General features: G+C 32.4%; 1 protein-coding gene across 25 annotated transcripts in view; it reads right to left on the reverse strand.

Annotated features, from left to right (window-relative positions):
* Positions 1-20207, reverse strand: part of TTLL5 (tubulin tyrosine ligase like 5) — a 402838-nt gene that overhangs the window by 292026 nt on the left and 90605 nt on the right. For 18 of the 25 annotated variants that reach the window (XR_012486468.1, XR_012486467.1, XM_074289958.1 and 15 more), the window contains 5 exons: positions 19954-20035; positions 18573-18634; positions 16965-17059; positions 15009-15050; positions 6000-6113 (listed from right to left, as the gene is read on the reverse strand). Coding sequence is in view for 22 of the 25 variants with exons in the window: in XM_074289958.1 (XP_074146059.1) it covers positions 6000-6113; positions 15009-15050; positions 16965-17059; positions 18573-18634; positions 19954-20035 (395 nt within the window). In the remaining 3 variants the exon portion in view is untranslated. The remainder of the gene's footprint in view (positions 1-5999; positions 6114-15008; positions 15051-16964; positions 17060-18572; positions 18635-19953; positions 20036-20207) is intronic. The other 7 variants (XR_012486466.1, XM_074289955.1, XM_074289962.1 and 4 more) reach the window with 1 other exon arrangement.

Here is a 20207-nt window from a genome sequence, read left to right on the forward strand (position 1 = left end):
CACTATAAGAGATTCCTGGTTTAGCCCTTAACAAGTTCCTTATTTATCTATTAGCACACTCACTTAATCTTTAACAAAGTTTCCTCTTTACTCACGGTTCTGGGTCAGAGAGACTGAGATCTGGATGGGAGGCTTTTCCACTGAAATCAGGACCGTGTCTGTTCCTATTGGGTGCCAAATTGCGAAGGTCTGGTCTAGCTCTTCTTGTCAGGATAAGCAAAAGTCCTTGCCCCACGTGTGGACGCCAAATGTAACGAGCTGTGGTCTCCAGAAGCTGCTGGATCGCTCTCTGGGAAGAGATCTGCTGTGTCTACTCAAATCTCTCAGACAGATTCTTCTTCTTGTAACGAACCGTTGTCTCCAGGCAGTTGCTGTTAACTCTTGTCCAAAGAAGTGACTTCCCTTCCTGCAGAGAGCCCCGTCAAGCCTGATGCAATGCAGAGTCTTTCTTCTTGAATCCTGGCTCTGAATCTCCTCCAGCTCTTATCCTTCTCCAGGCCGATCTGCCCTCTGCGCCCATTGCTGTCTCTTTTTATCCTCCCAGAGAATGGGCGTGGGATAATGCAAGGGCTTCTGGGAAGAACCACCCCAGCCAATGAGCTTGCCCCCTCTATCAAGTCAACCTGAGTTCTCACCTTGTAACTGTCCAGAAAACCTGAGTTCTCACTTAGTAATCCTAACACTGCCTGATTGAAATCCACAATTTTTTTGTTCAATTTATTATATTTTTATTATAGAGCATTCAGCATCATACTATATTAATTCTTCTAAATTATACTAAACCCAGTTCTTCTTGTAAATCTATAAGCATTTTTGGTATGGGAGAAACAAATTATATATTATTACATATGGAACTGCTAAATTTTGGCTAGTGAGTATTCCTTTTACTATGATATAATAGCTTTGTTTCTGTTGTAAATCTCTTTTCTTAAGTCTTCATACCTCCTCCTACCTCATCCTGTCAGCACAGAATTTTACCATACTTACTTTTGTGAAAATTAGGGACATTCATCATGAGCTCACTATACTTCTTTTCCTCCCTAAAAGTCGTGTCAGCATCCCCCAATCTCTTTTCCTTTTCCCTAGTCTGACAAGAAGACCCTTTTTCTTACCAAGTCCAAACTTTCTACATGCATACTTGATGCTGTTCTCTCCCTTGTTTTCCAGCAGACTGCTCTTATTTTTAACCCTTCTTTAATCTTCAATTTCTCTCTATACATTGGTGAGATGCTGCTTTTTTTTTTTTGCTTTGCAAACGTTAGCATTTTATTTTTCCAAATACATGCAAAGATAGTTTTCAACATTCACTTTTGCAAAACTTGTGTTCCAAATTTTCCTCCCTCTCTTCTCTCCAATACACCAAGCAATCTGAAATAGGTTAAACATTAAATTCTTCTAAATGTATTTCCATATTTTACATGCTGCACAAGAAAAATCTGATCAAAAAGGAAAAAACATGAGAAAGAAAAAAAACCCAAATAAATAGACAACAAAAAAGGTGAAAATACTATATTCTGTTCCATATTCAGTCTCCATAGTTCTCTCTCTGGATGCAGATGGCTCTTTCCATCACAAGTCTATTGGAATTGTCTTGGATCACACTTCACTGTTGAAAAGAGCCAAGTCCATCACAGATGGATCAACTTGTTGTTGCTGTGTATAATGATCTCTTGGTTCTGCTCACTTCACTTAGCACCAGTTCACGTCTTTTCTACAATCAGCCTGTTCAACATTTCTTATAGAAGCATAATATTTCATTACATTCATATATCATAACTTATTTAATCAGCCATTCCCCAACTGATGGTCATCCACTCACTTTGAAGTTCCTTGCCACTACACAAAAGGCTACTACAAACATTTTTGCATCTGTTGGTCCTTTCCCCACTTTTATCTCTTTGGGATACAGACCCAGTAGAGACACTATTAGTCAAAGAGTATGCACATAACCTGGTGGGCGTTTTTCTTATTTATTTCAAACATGCCCAAGTTTGCCCATATTTTAAAAATACTTTCGGCAGATCATCTCACTGATCCATATATCTCCTTATTTGCTCAGCTCAACTCCTAGAAAAATCTGACTGTCCTCCTTGTTCTCCTTCTTCCTCAACCTTTTGTAATTTGGTTTCCAACTTCATCACTCAACTGAAAAGTTCTCTTCAAAGATGACAATGATCTCTCACAAAATCTAATGGTTTTTTCCTTAGATTCTCATTCTTCTTCATTTCTCTGCTGCACATGACCCTGTCAAGAACTTTTTCCTCCAAGATACTTTCATTCTCTTCATTTTGGCTTTCTTTTGGTTCTCAAATTACTTGTTTCACCACTTCTTCTTAGGAGCCTTTGCTCATTCATGATTCATAACATGACCCCTCACAGTAGGTATATCTCTTAGTTACTTTGTTTTGAGCCCTCTTTTCCTTCTACATTTTCTCTCAATGATTTTCTCATTCTCAGATCTAAATATTCAACCCAAGCCTCCTGAATTCCAATCACATATTAACAACTTTTTCTTAAGACATTTCTAAGTGGACATTCCAATAGCAGCTTAAATTCAATATGAACAAAAGAGAACTCATTATCTTTCACCTAAAAGCCTCATCTTGACCAAATTTCCCTATTTCTATCAAGGCTATCGCTATTTTCATTTCTCAAGTTTGCACCTTGGCCTTATCCTTAATTCCTCATTCTCCCTCAATCCATATATTTGATCAATTGAAAGTCTTGTTATGTCTAACTCTAAAACATTTGTCACATCTGGATCCTTTTTCTGTATCTTTGCAACACCCACCTTATGGCTTATAGTCTGATCAATTACATTTACTTCCTAAATGGTCGCCCTTCCTCAAGTCTCTCCCCAGTTCAATCCAGCTTTTATATAAATGCTAACATGATCCATGTCATCCTCCTATTGAGAAAAAAAAAAAAAAAAACCTCAGCAACTCCCTAATGCCTCTAAGGATAAAACATAAAATATAAATGTGCTTACACACACACACACACACACACACACACACACACGTATGTATATGCATACACATGCATATAACTCTAACATCGTTTGTTTCCATCCACTGTGGCTTAGACAACGGGAACTAGTTATTCACTCTTCACAACATTCCATCTAAGATCTCTCTACTTTTCTACAAGCTGCTTCTCACAGCTGGGATGTGCTTTTCAAGATGTAGCTCAAGTACCAGTTCCTATGCAATGTCTTTTATAACAGAGCTAGTGCTTTCTTTCACTACCACAATTTTATTGGTGTGTATATGTAAATTTATTTACATACATTTGTTTAAATTTATCTATGTATATGTCTCCCCTAGTAAGATTTAAGCCCTTTAGAGATTAAATTTAAGGCAACAGGATGGTTCAATGGATAAAGCGCTAGGCTTTGAATCAAGAAAATCTAAGTTCAAATCCAGTCTCAGCCACAAGCTGTGTAACCTTTCTGTCTCAATTTTCTCAATTATAAAATGGGGATTATTATAGCACCTATATCAGAGTTGCTATGAAGATTAAAGTGAGATGTTTGTAAACAACTGTACATAGCACACAAAGCACAGTCAGCACTTCATAAAAGCTTGTTCTCTTGCCTTAAAAGTAGAGACTTTCACTTTTTTTTTTTTTGCCAATACCTGGCATAGTGCCTGGCATATATTAGGTACTAATAAATGTTTTTTGATAAATATTTTGCATTTAAACTGAACTGCATGATAAGGACCAGCTATATTATTATTGTTGCTATTATAACCTACCTAAAGCTTTTTGCATCAAATGTGCCTCTTTCAGCAATATATTGTTGGATTCTGAGTTGTTATTTTTTAAAGTCTATTTCATAAGCCTTTTTCTTTTTCAAGAAGAATTTAGTTGATTTGCTCTTAATGCTCCCATTGTTAAATCAGACATTTAGTTCTAAATGTTCGTAAGGCCATACTTGGTATTTATATAGGGATTAGAGAATAGAAAAACTATTATCTTATATCTATTAATTCCATAAAATTCTACTCTATAGTCTTTTCATGATATAGTCTTGATTCTGGGTTCTCAAAGACTGAGTTCTCCAGCAATAGCTGGAAAGGCTTTGAACATGGACCCATGCACAGACTTCATAAATGCCTTTAGTCCAGCCAAGTTAGGTTTGGAAAGGCTCAATACAAGTTTGATTGCACAGTGATTATTATTTGGATCATAATAACTATGAAATCCTACCTGCTAAATCTTACTAATGTAATCTAAATCTATAAAGTAGTATCAATACCAACAAAAATCATGGTTGCAGCAGCTATTAAAGTATTTCTATAACAAAACTTAACATTACTTTCTGTATTTTATGCAAATTCATCTCTTAAATTTCCCTGAAATTTAATATCCATTGCTATCCTTTGGGATCACCAATTCCTTTTCTCCATACGTTGCTTTTTTAAAAAAATTACTTTTAAAATTATTTTTTGCAGTATACTTATCTCAAGTCTTTTTTTGCTTATTTTTACTTTTTATATGTATAAAGGTTTTAAAATGTGTTTTTTAATGTGTAACAAATTGTTGGAGTTTGCTTTTATTCATTTCTTTCTAATTTTTATTAGGAAATATGACACATTCATATTTAAGGTTATAATTGTTGCTCATGTTTTCTTCTATTATGCATGTCAATCAGTCAATAAATATCTATCAAGAGCCTATATTCCACAATGTGCTAAGAGTTGAATATGTAAATGTATTTGTACATATATATGCATATAAATATATATTTGATGTCTCAAAACTCTTGGTGCAGTTTTAGGCTTTAAGTGTGTGTGGGTGTGTGGGTAGAAATACAGATAAGAGATAGAGACAGAACATGGACCCATACCCTGGATCAGAGCAATTTGACATTTTATTTGCAATCTAATAGTTCTAAAGCTGCCTAGCATTCTAGTCCTACTCTATCAGTAATCTCTGTTTATTTTGCTTACACTAAATATAAACCTACTTTCCTTTCTCCAACTCCTTCTCCCTCTTGTTAACCTGTTTAATCCCAACTCCTTAAGTTTACTATTATTGTCTTCTGTCTTTTATTTGATGCTTTCTTTTCTCAGATAAGACTGGGTATCTCATTGCTAGGACCCTCTAGAATCTGTTCCCAAAAAGTGTTGTTTCTTGATGGAATTCTCTCAGTTTGCGATGCTGTGCATTCTCACTAGTTCTGGGGGGCTTTTATTATATGGTTCTGAAGTAAAATGAGTAATTTTTTTTATTCATTGGTGTGTTTAAGAGACTATAACATCTATGAAATTTAGTTTCCTAGATCTACTTTGCAGAAAAATGACTTTTTTCTGCATCACCCAATGATTTTGCTTCCTAAGCTTTATCTTTCATTTAAATTTTGTTAATCTTTGTTATTTGTTACATGCATTTACTTGGTCTTTTGCTCTTCTAGTAATGTCTTCACATCTTCTATGGTTACATTCCAGTTTTTCAAGTTTTTTCCTCCTTTATTTTATTTTAAGATTTCTCCCATGAGTTCATACCTTCCTTTAATTCTACTCAGGGCTTCTTATCTAAATTTATATATTCTTTTAAGTCTTTCAAAAAATTTTCTGGATTTAAGTCTTCTTTGCATTTCCTTGGGTTATCTATTATTCACCTGCAGAGACTTTTCTTACATTATTTCTACAACAGCAAGCATTTCTCCAATCATTTTTCCCCTTATTTCTCCTGAAAATAATTTTTTCTTTTGTTTTTGAGATTTTCCATGGTTTGTTATTTTTCAGATGGCATTTTCTTGCTATTTTTAGAGCTTTTATGCTCTTTCTTTTCCTTCTTCCAAAAGATCATGAAGATTGTCTGCCTGGTCTCATCAAACCCTTCAACATGTTCCCCTAGAATAATTCTTTTCCCTTTTTAAGTGAAAATTCTATTTGCTCCAAATAACCAAACTCCTATAAGGAAGATAATATATTCACCTCTACCTCACCTTTATCTGCAATCACCAGAACCAGAAATAAAATTATTTTTACCTCCTCCATTGATAAGCCAAGCACGGAACCACCTAATTTCCCTTGCACCTTCTCCCTTGCTGAACCCACAAGATTTTTCATTTCAGCATCACTAGCAGACAGAGGACGAGAACGCTGCAAAACAAACAAAACAAAACATAAGTTTTCTTTCTCATTTTAATCCTTCCTATTTATCCAATAGCAATATTATCCTTTCCAAAATCTATAGGCTAAAATGTCTAGTCTAGTTAGTATTAACTAGCCCCAAAGCCCAAAAACACTAAGATCAAGATGAAATTCAGCAAAACAGAGGTAAGAAAGGAGAAGGAATAAAAAAAAAAAAAATACTGCAAGTTCTGAAAAAAAAAATGAAATGAGAAGCTTCCACATAGTTTTCTAAGGCATGATTCTCAAATTTGATTTTATAACACTTAATAAGGTACATAGTTATTTCAGGGCCATGGCAAAAAGACTCAAGCTAAAAATAAAATTAGTTTTCTTGGTTCAATAAATATGTACCATACAGAGGTAAAGGAAGGAAGAATGTGATCAAAAATAAGTGATCATAGATTCAAAAGGTTGGTTTACAGATTAATATTGGGTTTGGAAATTAAGAGAGAATACAGATCTTAGAAATTCACAGAGACAGACCTAAGATATAATAGTATGTTAAGTCATAATAAGAAAAATGATCCAAAGGGACTCAAGAATGTTAAATTCTAACAAGTCAGCTAAATGGAACTCGAAAGTTACAAATCAGTCTCATTATGAGGATATGTATTCCCTCAATTTCTGACAATCAGAAAAGTTCTAAATGCAATAAAGTGTAAATTATTTTTGTGATTGAACAAGTCAAAATATGGCAAATAAGATTTATAAAAGGAGCCAGGCTACATGAAGTATCCAGATCCTGAGTTGCTAAGATAAATAAGACTTCTATTTAAAAACAAACACACACACACACACACACACACACACACACACACAAAAAAAAAAAAAAAAGTGGCACAGTAGATAGAGTGCCAGACCTAGAGTCAAAAAAACTCAACTCCTCAAGGTCAAATCTGGCCTCAGACACATACTAGTTATGTGATCCTGGGCAAGTCTCTTAACCCCTGTTTGCCTCAGTTTCCTCATCTGTAAAATGAGCTAGAGAAGTAAACCACTCCAGTATCTTTGCCAAGAAAACTCCAAATATCATCACAAAGAGTTGGATATAATTGGAAAATGACTGAATATTGTCCTACTGAGTAGTAGGACAAGCAGGAAATGCATAAGATCTTCATTTTTGACTCTCAAAAACAAAAAAAAACAAACAAAAAAAATTGACCAGGAGGAAATTCTGAAAAATTTTTCTTAATATTATCAGTAAAAATGTTCACTCAGTGTAAAGGAATCTTTACCAATGTTTTTTCAAGTCTCAACCCCTCCTCTGACATAGATTACAATCATTAATTTTAACTCAGAACAAAATGGACAGAAAGATAAATAGATAAATAGAAGATGAATATCACACTTCAAGAAGGTATCAGAAAAAGATTTACTATTAGTCACTCTATAGGTAAGAACCTGCAAAACAGACCAAGAGAAAAGGTTGATTTTCTTTCATTGTCCTATCATAATTACAGTTAAGAGTTTCTTAAAGAATGCTAGAGAAGTATATTTTCTGTGGAGATATAGAATGATAAGAAGACTGAAGGGGAAGTCAAAGGAAAATTTTTAGAGATCTGGGAAAAGAATCAGAGCAAATGATTTTTTAAAAGAACCTTAAGTTTATGACTACCCAGTGAAAACAAATAATGGATGATGGAATGAAAAGAGGATTTTCCTTATCATTAAATACCAGCTGCCATTATTAAGGCCAGACTACACACTGAATTTTCATCATCACAGAATTCTAAAGGCACTTCTTTAAAGTCCAATAGTGTTTATACAGCAATAGTATCTAAATTTAAACAAGTTTTAAACAATGCAAGGAAAGAGCAAGAGGAGGACATTTTTGATGATGCTATTTTTAATATAGGAGAAGATCTAGAAAAAAGTAAAGTTAATAGATTGGAATCTATGTAAAAAAGATAATAGTACACTGAAAAGATCACTACATTAGGATTCTTTGTTTCAGTCACAATTTTTCCAGGTCTCAAGTTTCCTCATACATAACATGTAGATTTTTAAAATCTGTTCCAGTTTTATGACTTTGGCAACAAGGGAAAAAAACAAAACAAAACAAAAATAAAAGTAGTTTCTAAAGGAAAATGAGTATTAAGGAATGAATTCATTAATAAGACTACAAAGAAAATACTATTATAATAGAATTAATGAGGCATCTTTTTATTGTAGTAGAATTTCTTTAATATGAGTATAACTATAAAAACTATTTTCAGCTAACTAGTCTATCAACAAATATTTATTAAGTACACAATAGGTTATAAGCACTGTGCTTATAGGTATTACAAAAGAAAGATAAAAAAGCATAGTCCCTATCCTCAACAAGCTCATGTTCTAATTGGAGAAGACAAGATAAAAATAATTACATACCTACCTGATATATACAAAATAAAGGCAACAGGAATGGGGAAAGGTTGGGAGGAGGAAATAGGAAAGAAATATGGAGGGAACATGTAAACTGATTCTTGAAGGAAGCAAGGGAGACTAGGAGTTGAGCGTGAGGGAAGAGATAAATCATGCTGGCGTAAAAGACAGACAATACAAATGCAATGAGTAAAAAGATAGAGTGTTATATGTGAAGAATAGCAAATAATGCCAGTGGAACTGGATCACAGAGCGTGCGTAAAGGATGAATGATAAAAAGTTAGGAAGGAGCCAAGTTCTGAAGGGCTTGAAATAGGAAAGAATATCAAGATAATAAGGAGACAGGGAGACCACCCAAGAGGTTCCTGAGATGGTCTAGGTAATAGGGCCTGTACTAGGTTGTATACTAAAGATTATCTAGCCCAACTCTATACCCAATGCACAAATTCCCTCTACATCATTTTGAACCCTGTCTGAACATTTTCAGTGATTTACTTCATAAAATAACCTTTTTACATTTTGGGTTGTGTTAGAAATCTCTTTTTTTATAGGAACAAAATATTGTTTGAATGCCAGTTCCAATGCATGGAACTATTACACTCTCATGCAGCCCAGATTTTTGCATATTGTCTATAAGAACACTATTAGAAACTTTTGTTAAAAGTCTTATTGAGTTTGTAGCAGCTCTTTTCGTAGTGGCTAGAAACTGGAAGATGAATGGATGTCCATCAATTGGAGAATGGATGGGTAAATTATGGTATATGAATATTATTGCTATAAGAAATGACTAGCAGGATGAATTCAGAAAGGCTTGAAGAGACTTACATGAACTGATGCTGAGTGAAATGAGCAGAACCAGAAGATCACTATACACTTCAACAACAATACTGTATGAAGATGTATTCTGATGAAAGTGGATATCTTCAACACAAAGAAGATACAACTTACTTCCAGCTGATCAATGATGGACAGAAACAACTACACCCAGAGAAGGAACACTGGGAATTGAATGTAAAATTTTAGCACTACTGTCTATCTACCCAGGTTACTTATACCTTCGGAATCCAATACTTAATGTGCAACAAGAAAATTGGATTTACATACATATATTGTATCTAGGTTATACTGTAACACATGTAAAATGTATGAAATTGCCTGTCATCTAGGGGAGGGAGGGGAAAATCTGGAAAAATGAATACAAGGGATAATGTTATAAAAAAGTTACTCATGCATATATACTGTCAAAAAAATGTATAATTATAAAATTAATAAAAATAAATAAATAAATAAATGAATGAATGAATAGAAATCTTATTGAAATCCAGACATTGAACTCCTCAAATTAGAGTGGTACAATGGACATAGTACTAAACTTTGAATCAGAAAAGAAGTTCAAATCTTGGCTCTGCCATCTGTGTGACTTTGAATGAGTCACTTTACATCTTTAAAAAAAAATTTTTTTTTACACTTTATATTTTTAATTTTCTTGACAGAGGCCAGTGAAGTTTATTAAGACTTTATATTGTGCCAAAGAATGAGAACCTGAAGGGATGCCCATAAATTGGGGAATGAATAAACAAGTTATGGTATAAAAATGTGAAGGTATACTATCGTATTGGACCTTTATCAGTGTAACAGTCAATTAGGATTCCTGAAGACTTATGTTGAAACATGGCTGCTTACCTCCTGACAGAGGCGCAAAGAGTTCAGAATAAAATATATTTTTTCAAATATGGCCAGTGAAAATTTTTGTTTTGTTTCACTATACATGCTTATAATAAGGATTTTTCTTTTCCTTGTCTTCCTACTTATGGGTGGGAATGCAGGAAATGGAAGGAAGAGAAGGCTCGTATTTGTTTGAAAGAAAATTTAAAGAACAATTTTTAAAGAAATTAGTACCTGTAATATACAAATTATTCTCAAAAACTACAAAAGAAAGCACCTTATCCTTCTATATTACTACATAAACTAGGGAAGGATAACAGAAGGAGACCTATAGGCTGAAGTAATTACTGAATATTGATTCAAAAACTTTAAATAAAATACTGTCAAAAAAACTACAGTGATTTATCCCAAAAAATCATTCTTTATGACCAACCTGGATTTACAAAAGGGATGCAAGGATGGTTCAATATTAAGAAAACTATCAACATATTAAAAACAAAAAAATGCAAAACCATATGATTATTTCAATAGATACAGAAAAAATGTCTTTGACAAAGTGTAACATTTATACTTAAAAAAAAAAAAACCTCTATAAAAAATATTTCTCTTAAACCAAAAGCAAATATATTTATAAGTATTCTTTCTTTCATTTTTGTAATCCTTAGCAATGCTGGTTAAGAATCAGGTTATTCCAAGATTTCAGCTTTCTTGGCTCTGCTCTTTTGTCTCTGACATTCTTTGATTTCATCCCCTTTGCTTATTTGCTACTGCTTCCAGATTTTTTAATGAATGCCCTGTTAAAATCAACAGAATTCCCTATACATCCATATCCATCTCATACATTCTCCTTTCTGTACTCACTAAGATCATTTGCTACTATACTGCCAGAACTTTGCTTGTGGAGTACTACCACCCTTGTTAAGACCAAAGGAAAATCTTTGTCAGTCTCAGACCATGAGATTATATCAATCATTTCTTTAAAATATGGAACTGCTTTCCTAAAATCTAGGGCACACAGCTGATTATGCTTGTCCCCTTCTTGGTTATGTCAGACTCAAAAAAAAAGTAATCACTTTCTCCTAAACTTGCTCAGGGCTTCCATTCTGTCTTTCTTCTTGTTCAGAATTAAGTACACACAGCAGCAGTACCTTTCCTAGACTCCCTGTTGAAACAGCTTCATGATTGAGAATAGAAAATAAACTGACAAATTAAAAACATTATTCTAACTATAGCTTCTCAATAAATATCACAAGTTAAATAAAATGACCTATATTTGCACATGTACTCATGCTTTCAGAGAAAAAAAAATTCTCTGCATCTGTCTTATTCATTATAAACAAATAAAAAACTATTGTTAAGGACTATAAATCATAAACAAAAAATGTTAAGTTTGAAGGAAGATTTAAAAGACAGAAATTTACAAAAGGGTAAGTACCAGGTAATGAATACAAATATGCAAAAACTAAAATGTGGTGTAGGGGAAAAAGGAAAGGAGGGATGAAATAGAATTGTCTAAAACCATAATCTTATAGAAAAAGAATACTGCAAAAATTGAAGATTAGATAATACAGTTCCACAAAACCTTATCTGACAATAATACATAAAGAAACCTAACCAAAATATAACATATAACTTTTCATGAAAGATAATACAGAAGGAATAAAAAGTCATCATATAAACAACATTTGTATGCATATATATATATACATACATACACATATGCATGTGTGGATGTGTGTGTGTTTGTGTATATGTGTGTGAAGACATGTTTGTGGATAGAAAAAAAACAACCAGATTATTAGCAACTAATAACTAATGATATGGGATAAAATTAAAACATGAACTACATTTTGGAAGATGAACAAAGTTCAAAAAAAATTTTTTTAACATTATCAGGCATTAATTTGCCTGTGGAAAATTATAGGAAAAAAGTATGCATGGAAATAATGGAAAATTATTAATATTTGCAAATCAGCAGGTCTAAAAGACATGCATCATAATGGATATAAAGGGAATTAGTTTTAAAAAGAAAAACTTACCCAAACCACTTCCAATTATGTTTGAAAAATCATTAAGAACTAGAAGGGACCAGAGGATTAGAAAAAAGGCAAATATGGTACTAGTCTTCAAAAATGGTAAGAAGAATGCTCCTGGTGATTATCAGCCTTGGTAAATCTAACTCGAATCCCTAGTAGAATAATGGAACAAATATTAAGGGAAAAAACTATAAATATCTAGATGTTAATGGACTCGTGAAGAACATGCAGTATGGAGATTTTACTCATTTTAAATCATAATAAATAACCTTGATTAAAGGTTTATATTAATATTTATTATATTAATTATTTATTAATAAATATTATTTATTATTATTAATATTATGTTGATATAATAATTAATATAATTAATAATCATAATTTTATGTTATATTATTATATATTATAATTATAATTAAAATAATAATGTTATAATATTATTAATATTATATATTAATAAATATTATATTAATTTTATTATTTATTATAAAGGGGATAAAAAAGTGTCAAAATTGGTTTAAAAACAAAAGAAAGGGGAGCACCACAAGCTATATTTGGATTTTTAGAAGCATTTGAAATTGTATAAAAAAATTTAACTTCTGTACTATACCAAATTTGTTTTGATTAAATACTGTTATATAAATTGAAAATAAGTTAAAAGCCTATAACCAAAAGGTATGATAAATAACAGTGACTCTAGTTAAGACAATTACTTAGGGACACGAAGAGATTAAAGATTATTTAATTTCCGTCTTGATGGCTTAAAAGGAAAAAAAAAAAAAACGAACTCAACATTTGACAGCAGACATAGAACATCGTTAATTTTGAAATAACACTAAGATTACTATAGAGATGTGAAAGAAAAACCAAAATAAGTTTCAATGTAGGAAAAAAACCAACCAAAAAAAAAAAAAAAAAAAAAAGAAAGAAAGAAAAAAGAAAAACCATGACCTGGGAAAAATTTTTAAATAAATAATTATGAGAAGGGAAAAACTGAGAAAGAAGAAATGGTTTCAAAATGAATAAAGTGATGAAAGGCTTAGTAACTTTGACCAACACAATATTCTACCACAACTTCAAAGAGCTCTTGATAATGTATCCGCCCTCCAGTTAGAAAACTGATGATCTCAAAAAAAGCAGATGGAAGCATTTTGGTGTTCTATTTTTCTTTTTTTTTTTTTTTTTTTTTTTGTTCTGAGCATGTTTCATGTGGAAATGTTTTGTATAACTATATCTGTATGATGAGTTACCCCTGCATCTTTTTTCATTGAAGATAATAGATTTGTTAACTATAACAAAACTAATAATTAATAATAATTCCTGAGATATTCAATATATTTTCATAACTGATAAGAGCACCCCAGCATTGCTAGGGCTCATTATTGCAGGGAAAGGAGAAAATGTGAAACTGAAAATTAAAATTAAAAAAAAAAAGGTGAGGAAATTTGACTATAAAACTGAATAATCATATTATACAATAGAAGAGTAACATGATTTAGGACCTGTAGAGAAAGAAGTACACTTTGCAGAGACAAGAAAGAAAGGTCTCTATTTATAAATGAGTTTCGGGTACTTTATTATCAGAAAGACATCTCAAGTACAAATAGCTCCATTTACAAAAAGTTGGCTGAATAATAAAGATCTGGTAATGATATTACCAAAAAATGTGTCTTGTATGAAGATGTATTATACAGTGATAAAAAATATAAATAGGAGTAATCAAATCGAAATAAAGTGAAAAATAAAGTTATGATTGCATATAAGACTAATATCTTGGAAATAACACTCAAAGCTATACATCCCTAGTAGAACTCATTCCATGAGGATACTCATTCTCTGGGGACAAGAATAATCTTATATATAGCATCGTTACTTAATATTGCAAAATACTACACAAGCAGTTTGTAAAATTATGTAGAGGAAGTTCTCTTGACCAGTTACAAAGTTCAATGAGAAATGCTTTTTTTTTGTTGTTTATTTTTTATTTCAAAGATCCATCTGTCAGAATTAGTTCCTTTCTTAGTATAGTTGAAGCTTACAAACTTAGGGGCTATATAAAAGAACAAATGCCAACATTAAAAATGATTGCTTCACTAATGAAGTATTTGTAATATAAACCATAATCAGTGTAATTTAATGTATCTAAAATCTATACACTACTAAAGAATGTCAGGATTAAATTTATCATCATTTCCCTAAAGAAGATCAAGGGGAAAAAAAGGAAAAACAAGAGAAATATCAATATCTGGAGAAGAAAGATACTTAGTGCAAAAGATAAAATAGGCACACTGTTTTATAGTCAGTTTTTATGAGTTACTATGAAAAGTATAGGCACATAAAATGACATGTGTTAAATATGGAAGATATTAGTTAACACATATAGTTAAAAACCATTATGAGAATTATTTTGAAGTTGTACTGCTGATAATCCCATCACCAACAATATAAGCAAAAATGAAGCCATTAGGCCTACATTTTTTCTGAAATGTTCTATAAAAATAGATCTAGAACTTTTTAAGCTCCATTCCATTTACCTAACATCAATTGCCTCCATCCTCTCCTTCAATCTGTATTATATGAAATGAAGAAACTTCTAAAAAGTTTCTATATTCTATGGTTTCCTGTTTTTTGTCTCTCCCAGACTTCTTATCCCCCACTTTGGCTTTTGTTTTGTGTTATTAAATTCTTCTAATATTTGAAGAATTCTCTATTATACAAGTCAAGGACTAGAAAATACAGTTAAATGACTTGCTATTTTTGAAATGGGAATAAAATTTCCAAATGACCCAAAACTTACCTGTTTGAAGTTTGGTGATTGAGCTGGAGCAGATGCTGGACGCTAAAAAAAGATAGAAAAATGGAATAAAGCCATATATTCTCCTAAAATTCCTATGTCCCCATCCACCAAGACAAAGATGTGAAGGTGGTAGTGAGTGATCACCGGGAAGAAATCTAGAATGAGATGTGTATAATATGGAAGTGGTGGATATAGAGTGCTTAGTTCTTATATGCCGTCTTCTATAAAACAATTATTTCAAGCTTTATTTCATACCTCTAAAAGTATGAACATTCTTAAAACTGATAAAATAGACTTCAATGGAATTTCTTCTTCTACACATAAAAATCACAACCTTTATAGGCCTTGTCATTTGGTATAATTCTTTTCCCTATTCTTGACAAATCCATTTCACGTATTACATGCAATGCAGCTGTAATTTCTTTAGTCACAAAAATACCTCAAGAGTTTAAGGAGAAGAATATAACAACATTGCATACTAGTTAGCAAAATAATGGGAGAATGGATATTACAGGATTTTCATAATTTGGCAATAGAAACCAGTATTTTATCCATGACAGACATGTAGCCATGCCAGAGATAAACTTGGCCAAAAAAAAAAAAAAAAAAAAAAAAAAAAAAAAAGTATTATTAAAATTACTTGAAGCAATGACAATATGTATATTTTTAGCAGAAAAATATGAGATTAAATCTACAAATGTTAGTTTCTATTATCATCATCATTATTATGCTATTTACATTAACATGACAGAAGTAATGGTTTGAAGAAGCAGCATATAACTTAACTGTTATAAACTCAAGTACTATCAGATTAAAAATCCTCCAGTTCTCCCTCAAGAAAAAAATTATGATCCATTAATTAATTAAAAACCAGGCTCCAAGTTTAAATTTTCTTCCAAAAATACATCTCTCAAAGAAGAGCATACCTCTGTACCACATGAAAAAGTTTAGGTATTTTTAACAAGAAATGGCTTTATGTATTTAAATAAGTAACTTTCTGTCAGACCTATTTTAGCAATGCAGATCATTATTCTATGTGGTATGGGCAAATATAAAGGAAAGAAACAAGGCACAGTTCTACCTGCAGAAAGCTTCCGCTCTAGTGAATGAGTTACAAAGAATAATAAAGCAACAAATCAGGAGTATAAAATAATAAAAAAGAGAAAAGAAATGCTGATTAGAAGCAAAGCAAAGGAATCATCAAAATGAAGTGGCTAAATTAAAGATGCTTTTTAAAGGAAGATGAATTTTGAGTCAGGTATACAATCAATCCAGATGAGCAGAGAAGAGAGGACAAGACCTCTAAATGATATAATACATATGATACAAATCAAAGCATCAAGTGAGAACCAATAAGTGATATGAGAAGAATGATAAGATGATTGGCGCAGCTGGGACAGAAAGGCTATTCTGAAGAAAGAATAATCAAACAATGCCAGAGAAATATCCAAGAAGATTTAAACTCTATTTCATTTCACTTCAGGTAATGTTTCATGGATACTGTTAAGAAGACCCACTTATTGGATACTTTTCATCTATATTTCTTTTGTTTGGTTCATGAAAACAAAATGCAGATCACAAAATACTTAACAACACAGCCACTGGAAATTAGTATGTAATCTTCCTTTTTGTGTCCAAATTATATGGATATCAATCTGAGATAGAAGAAAAGAAAAAAAAAAAAAAAAAAAAAAAAAGGGGGGGGGGGAAGAAAGCAAAAAGAAGAGAAGGCAAAGCAAAAAAGAAAAAAAGGGGGAAAAACTGATTGACAATATAAGCTATTTGCCCAGGCTGAATGTAACTGGATCATAGCTGCCTATCTATGTTCATACTAGAGTCCCATGGTGCCCTGACAGTCCACGCTGTCTAAGCTCATACATTTGGCTTTTTGGCCAGTTTAAATCAGTCACTTCTCTGTGGTCCTCTTAGAGGCTCCCAGCTTCTGAATTTGCTTACCTGACTTTTCTGGAAGGGATTTCGCCTGGAAGGCTCAAATGTAGGATAAATTGGCCTGGTTGATGACCGTTGAGAAGAGTCTTGGCACACAAATCCTGAATAAGGAATGGGCAATATTAGAGCCTACCATTTTCCAGGAAATCTGCAGGTCTAGTTTTACCTTTGTAGTACAAACCAAGTTTCCTTGCCAATATCCTACCCAGGCAAAAGCATACCAAAGGTCTCTACCTTCAATTATGCTAAAATTTGAAACCATCATAAATAAAAGGGACCAGATCCAACTCTTTTGGTTACACAAGTCATTCTTATTAAGAAAAAGATATTTAAGCTGATGAATTTGAGAGTAATGACGCCGACGCAAACAAACCCATCGCTGTATACACATCAGTAAAATAAATGCTGTTTTAAGAATTCTGTTGAATGTTGACTGAAAAGAATTCTTTCATTGGGAAAGTTTGAAAAAACCTATAAGGCAGGTAAGATGTTCAGCGGTCACTATATCTTATTTATGGCTTAAGAAATCAAGCACGGGCTAATGTCTACTTACCTCCAGAGGAGAAGCAGTTTTTCTTCCAAGGAGAACAGAGTAACTGAGTCCTTTAATTCAATAGTGTCCTAAGTATAGATCTACTTGAAATGTTCTATGTAATGAACTACTGACTAATATACCAGTCTACCAACCTGAGATTATATATTCCTTTGGTATTTTCTTAACTTCTCTTTTTAAAAAAAGGTTTTGTTGTTGTTGTGTGTTTATTTTCACAGCAATACCTTCAATTTTAGCTACTGGAGAAGACATTATGTTAAGACTAATAGGGATTGTTTCAATGAAAATGTATCCAGTTTTCTTCATATTAAGAAGGCTTTGACATGAATAAATTGATACAATGCAAAGTAAGTAGAATCAAAACAACAATTTAAACCACACTCACAGTAACACAAAGCAATATAGCACTGAAAGACATTTGAACTCTGATCAATACAGTGACCAATCATGACATCATAGAATTATAAATCTAAAAGCTATAAGGGACCACAGAGGCCATCTAGTCTTACACTCTTCTTTTACCAATGAGGAAACTGTGGCAAAGAGAGGTGCACTGATCTGTTCAAGGTCACTCAGATATTATGAAGTGTCAGAGGTAAAATCTGAACCCAAGGCCTCTAACTCTAGCGCATCTTTACACTGTACTGCAAGAATGACATAGAAACATACCTTTCACAGAGGATGGAGACCACAGGTGTACATGAAGCATATATTGTCAGATATTATTAATATATTTATTAGTTTGACCTAAGAGTATTTCTTTATTGCAATGGAGAATCCAAATAGGATGGAGGATGAGAAGGGGAGTCACTGGAGAAGCAACACTGATAGTTTTTTTTAAAAAAGACTTTTAAGAAAAGATTTCTTTCAATGAATCTATTATTTCATCTAGGACAAAAGAAAACTAGGGAAGTTGGGAGACACTTTCTCTCACCTCCCTGAAAATATTTCTTAGTACTTCTTTCAAGAAAGTTGATAAAACTGACACTTTACCAATACTGAACAAAATGCAAATTTAGGCTAATCTTAATAATGTCTTAAATTCCAAAAAAGCCACTTACCTACAACAGTGAACATATCTGAAATCATACTGGCTTTAATCTTTAGGTCCAAAGGTGCATCACTAGAAATAAAGAAAGAAAATAAAGAATAAAAAAAAAAAAAAAAAAAAAAAAGGAGAAAAATTATTAACAACAATTTAAGGGATCAGATTTTTTTCAATGAACATGTCTCCATGGATTCTAACAGATCAGAGCTCTCAGAAAATAAAGGTACAAATAAAGGTACCGATGACAGAGAAAAACCTTTACTGTACAACACACTGATCTGACTCAATTCCATTAAATAGCATATTACCAATATCCACCTTAGTGGAGTACTGCATTTGGGTGGTTTTCAGTATAATAGGGTTTCCCAATAATTCAGTGAAGCTCACAGTTAATTAAGAGTTCTAGATGTAGAGGTCTTAAGTAGACTTTTATCTGGTATTCCAATGATATTTCTCCCTTTCTTCAAAACAAGCAGCCAGCCAGAAAACTATTGAATAAAGAAGTCTCCCATGTGAAACTACTTAAAAATGTTAGAATTAGATAGGTAAGATATGGAATAAGGAAAGAAGGCTTGTTATTACTAATGCTACACTTTTAATTGACTGACTTAATAGTCAGAAAAGTGGTCTCAAGCAATGAATAAAGTATTTATTATATTTTGGAGAGAAACAGAATATATACTAGCTTCTGTTTAAAAAAAAATTTACTCAATATTGATGGCAAAGTGGATAAAGTACTATAATTTCCAGAGCTGTACTAAATTATATATATATATATATATATATATATATATATATATATATATATATATATATATATATATATATATATATTACTCCAAGTCTAAAACTTCCACTAATTTCTATCTTTAATGCTTAGAAAAGAATACAAGGAAGATGTTGGGGTGAGAATTAAAAAAAAAAAGACAATGTCTGGGCTAGCTCTCTAGAGGACCTGGGGATCAGGGAAAGTCCTTGGTCTTAAAGTGAAGAAGTGAAGGAGACAAGAGAGTCGCCATGAGGCTGATCCAAGTTGGAATCTGGAGTCTGAAGTCTTCTGTGGCTGAGAGAGAGCCCTCTGTTTCTGGGACTCCCTTAAATACCTCAGCACTACTACATCACCACACCATACTGGGCATGCACAGCTGTAGAACATCACATCACCACATTACCCTAAGTATATGCCAACTAGATTGACCACATCATTACATTACATCAAACATGTGCTTAGAGAACTACTATCTCACACTGAGTAGGTACTTAACTACAAGCACCCAATGTCTTAGACTCAAATACACCCTTTCAGAGTTCAGCCTGCTATAAAAGACAAAAACCCATTTTGGTGTTACTAGATGAATATGTGTATCCCTCACTTAGTGATAGTATTTACTTACCATGCCAAAGAGGGAGAAAGATTCACTTCCAGCAACCATGGTTTCAGGCTTGAATCAATGAGTACATCAAAGCCATAAAGCTCTAGAAATATAACAACAATCAACAATGGAACATTTTAAAAATAGAGAAGATGATAGAAATTCAGAAAAGGACACAGACAAGCAGAGTACTGTAGTACTACCACATTATATTTAAAACATACTTTAAGAAAACAAGCTGTACATAACAAAAATTCATGGGTTCATATACAATC

This window comes from Sminthopsis crassicaudata, chromosome 2 (genome assembly GCF_048593235.1).
Source record: "Sminthopsis crassicaudata isolate SCR6 chromosome 2, ASM4859323v1, whole genome shotgun sequence".
Classification (NCBI taxonomy): domain Eukaryota; kingdom Metazoa; phylum Chordata; class Mammalia; order Dasyuromorphia; family Dasyuridae; genus Sminthopsis; species Sminthopsis crassicaudata.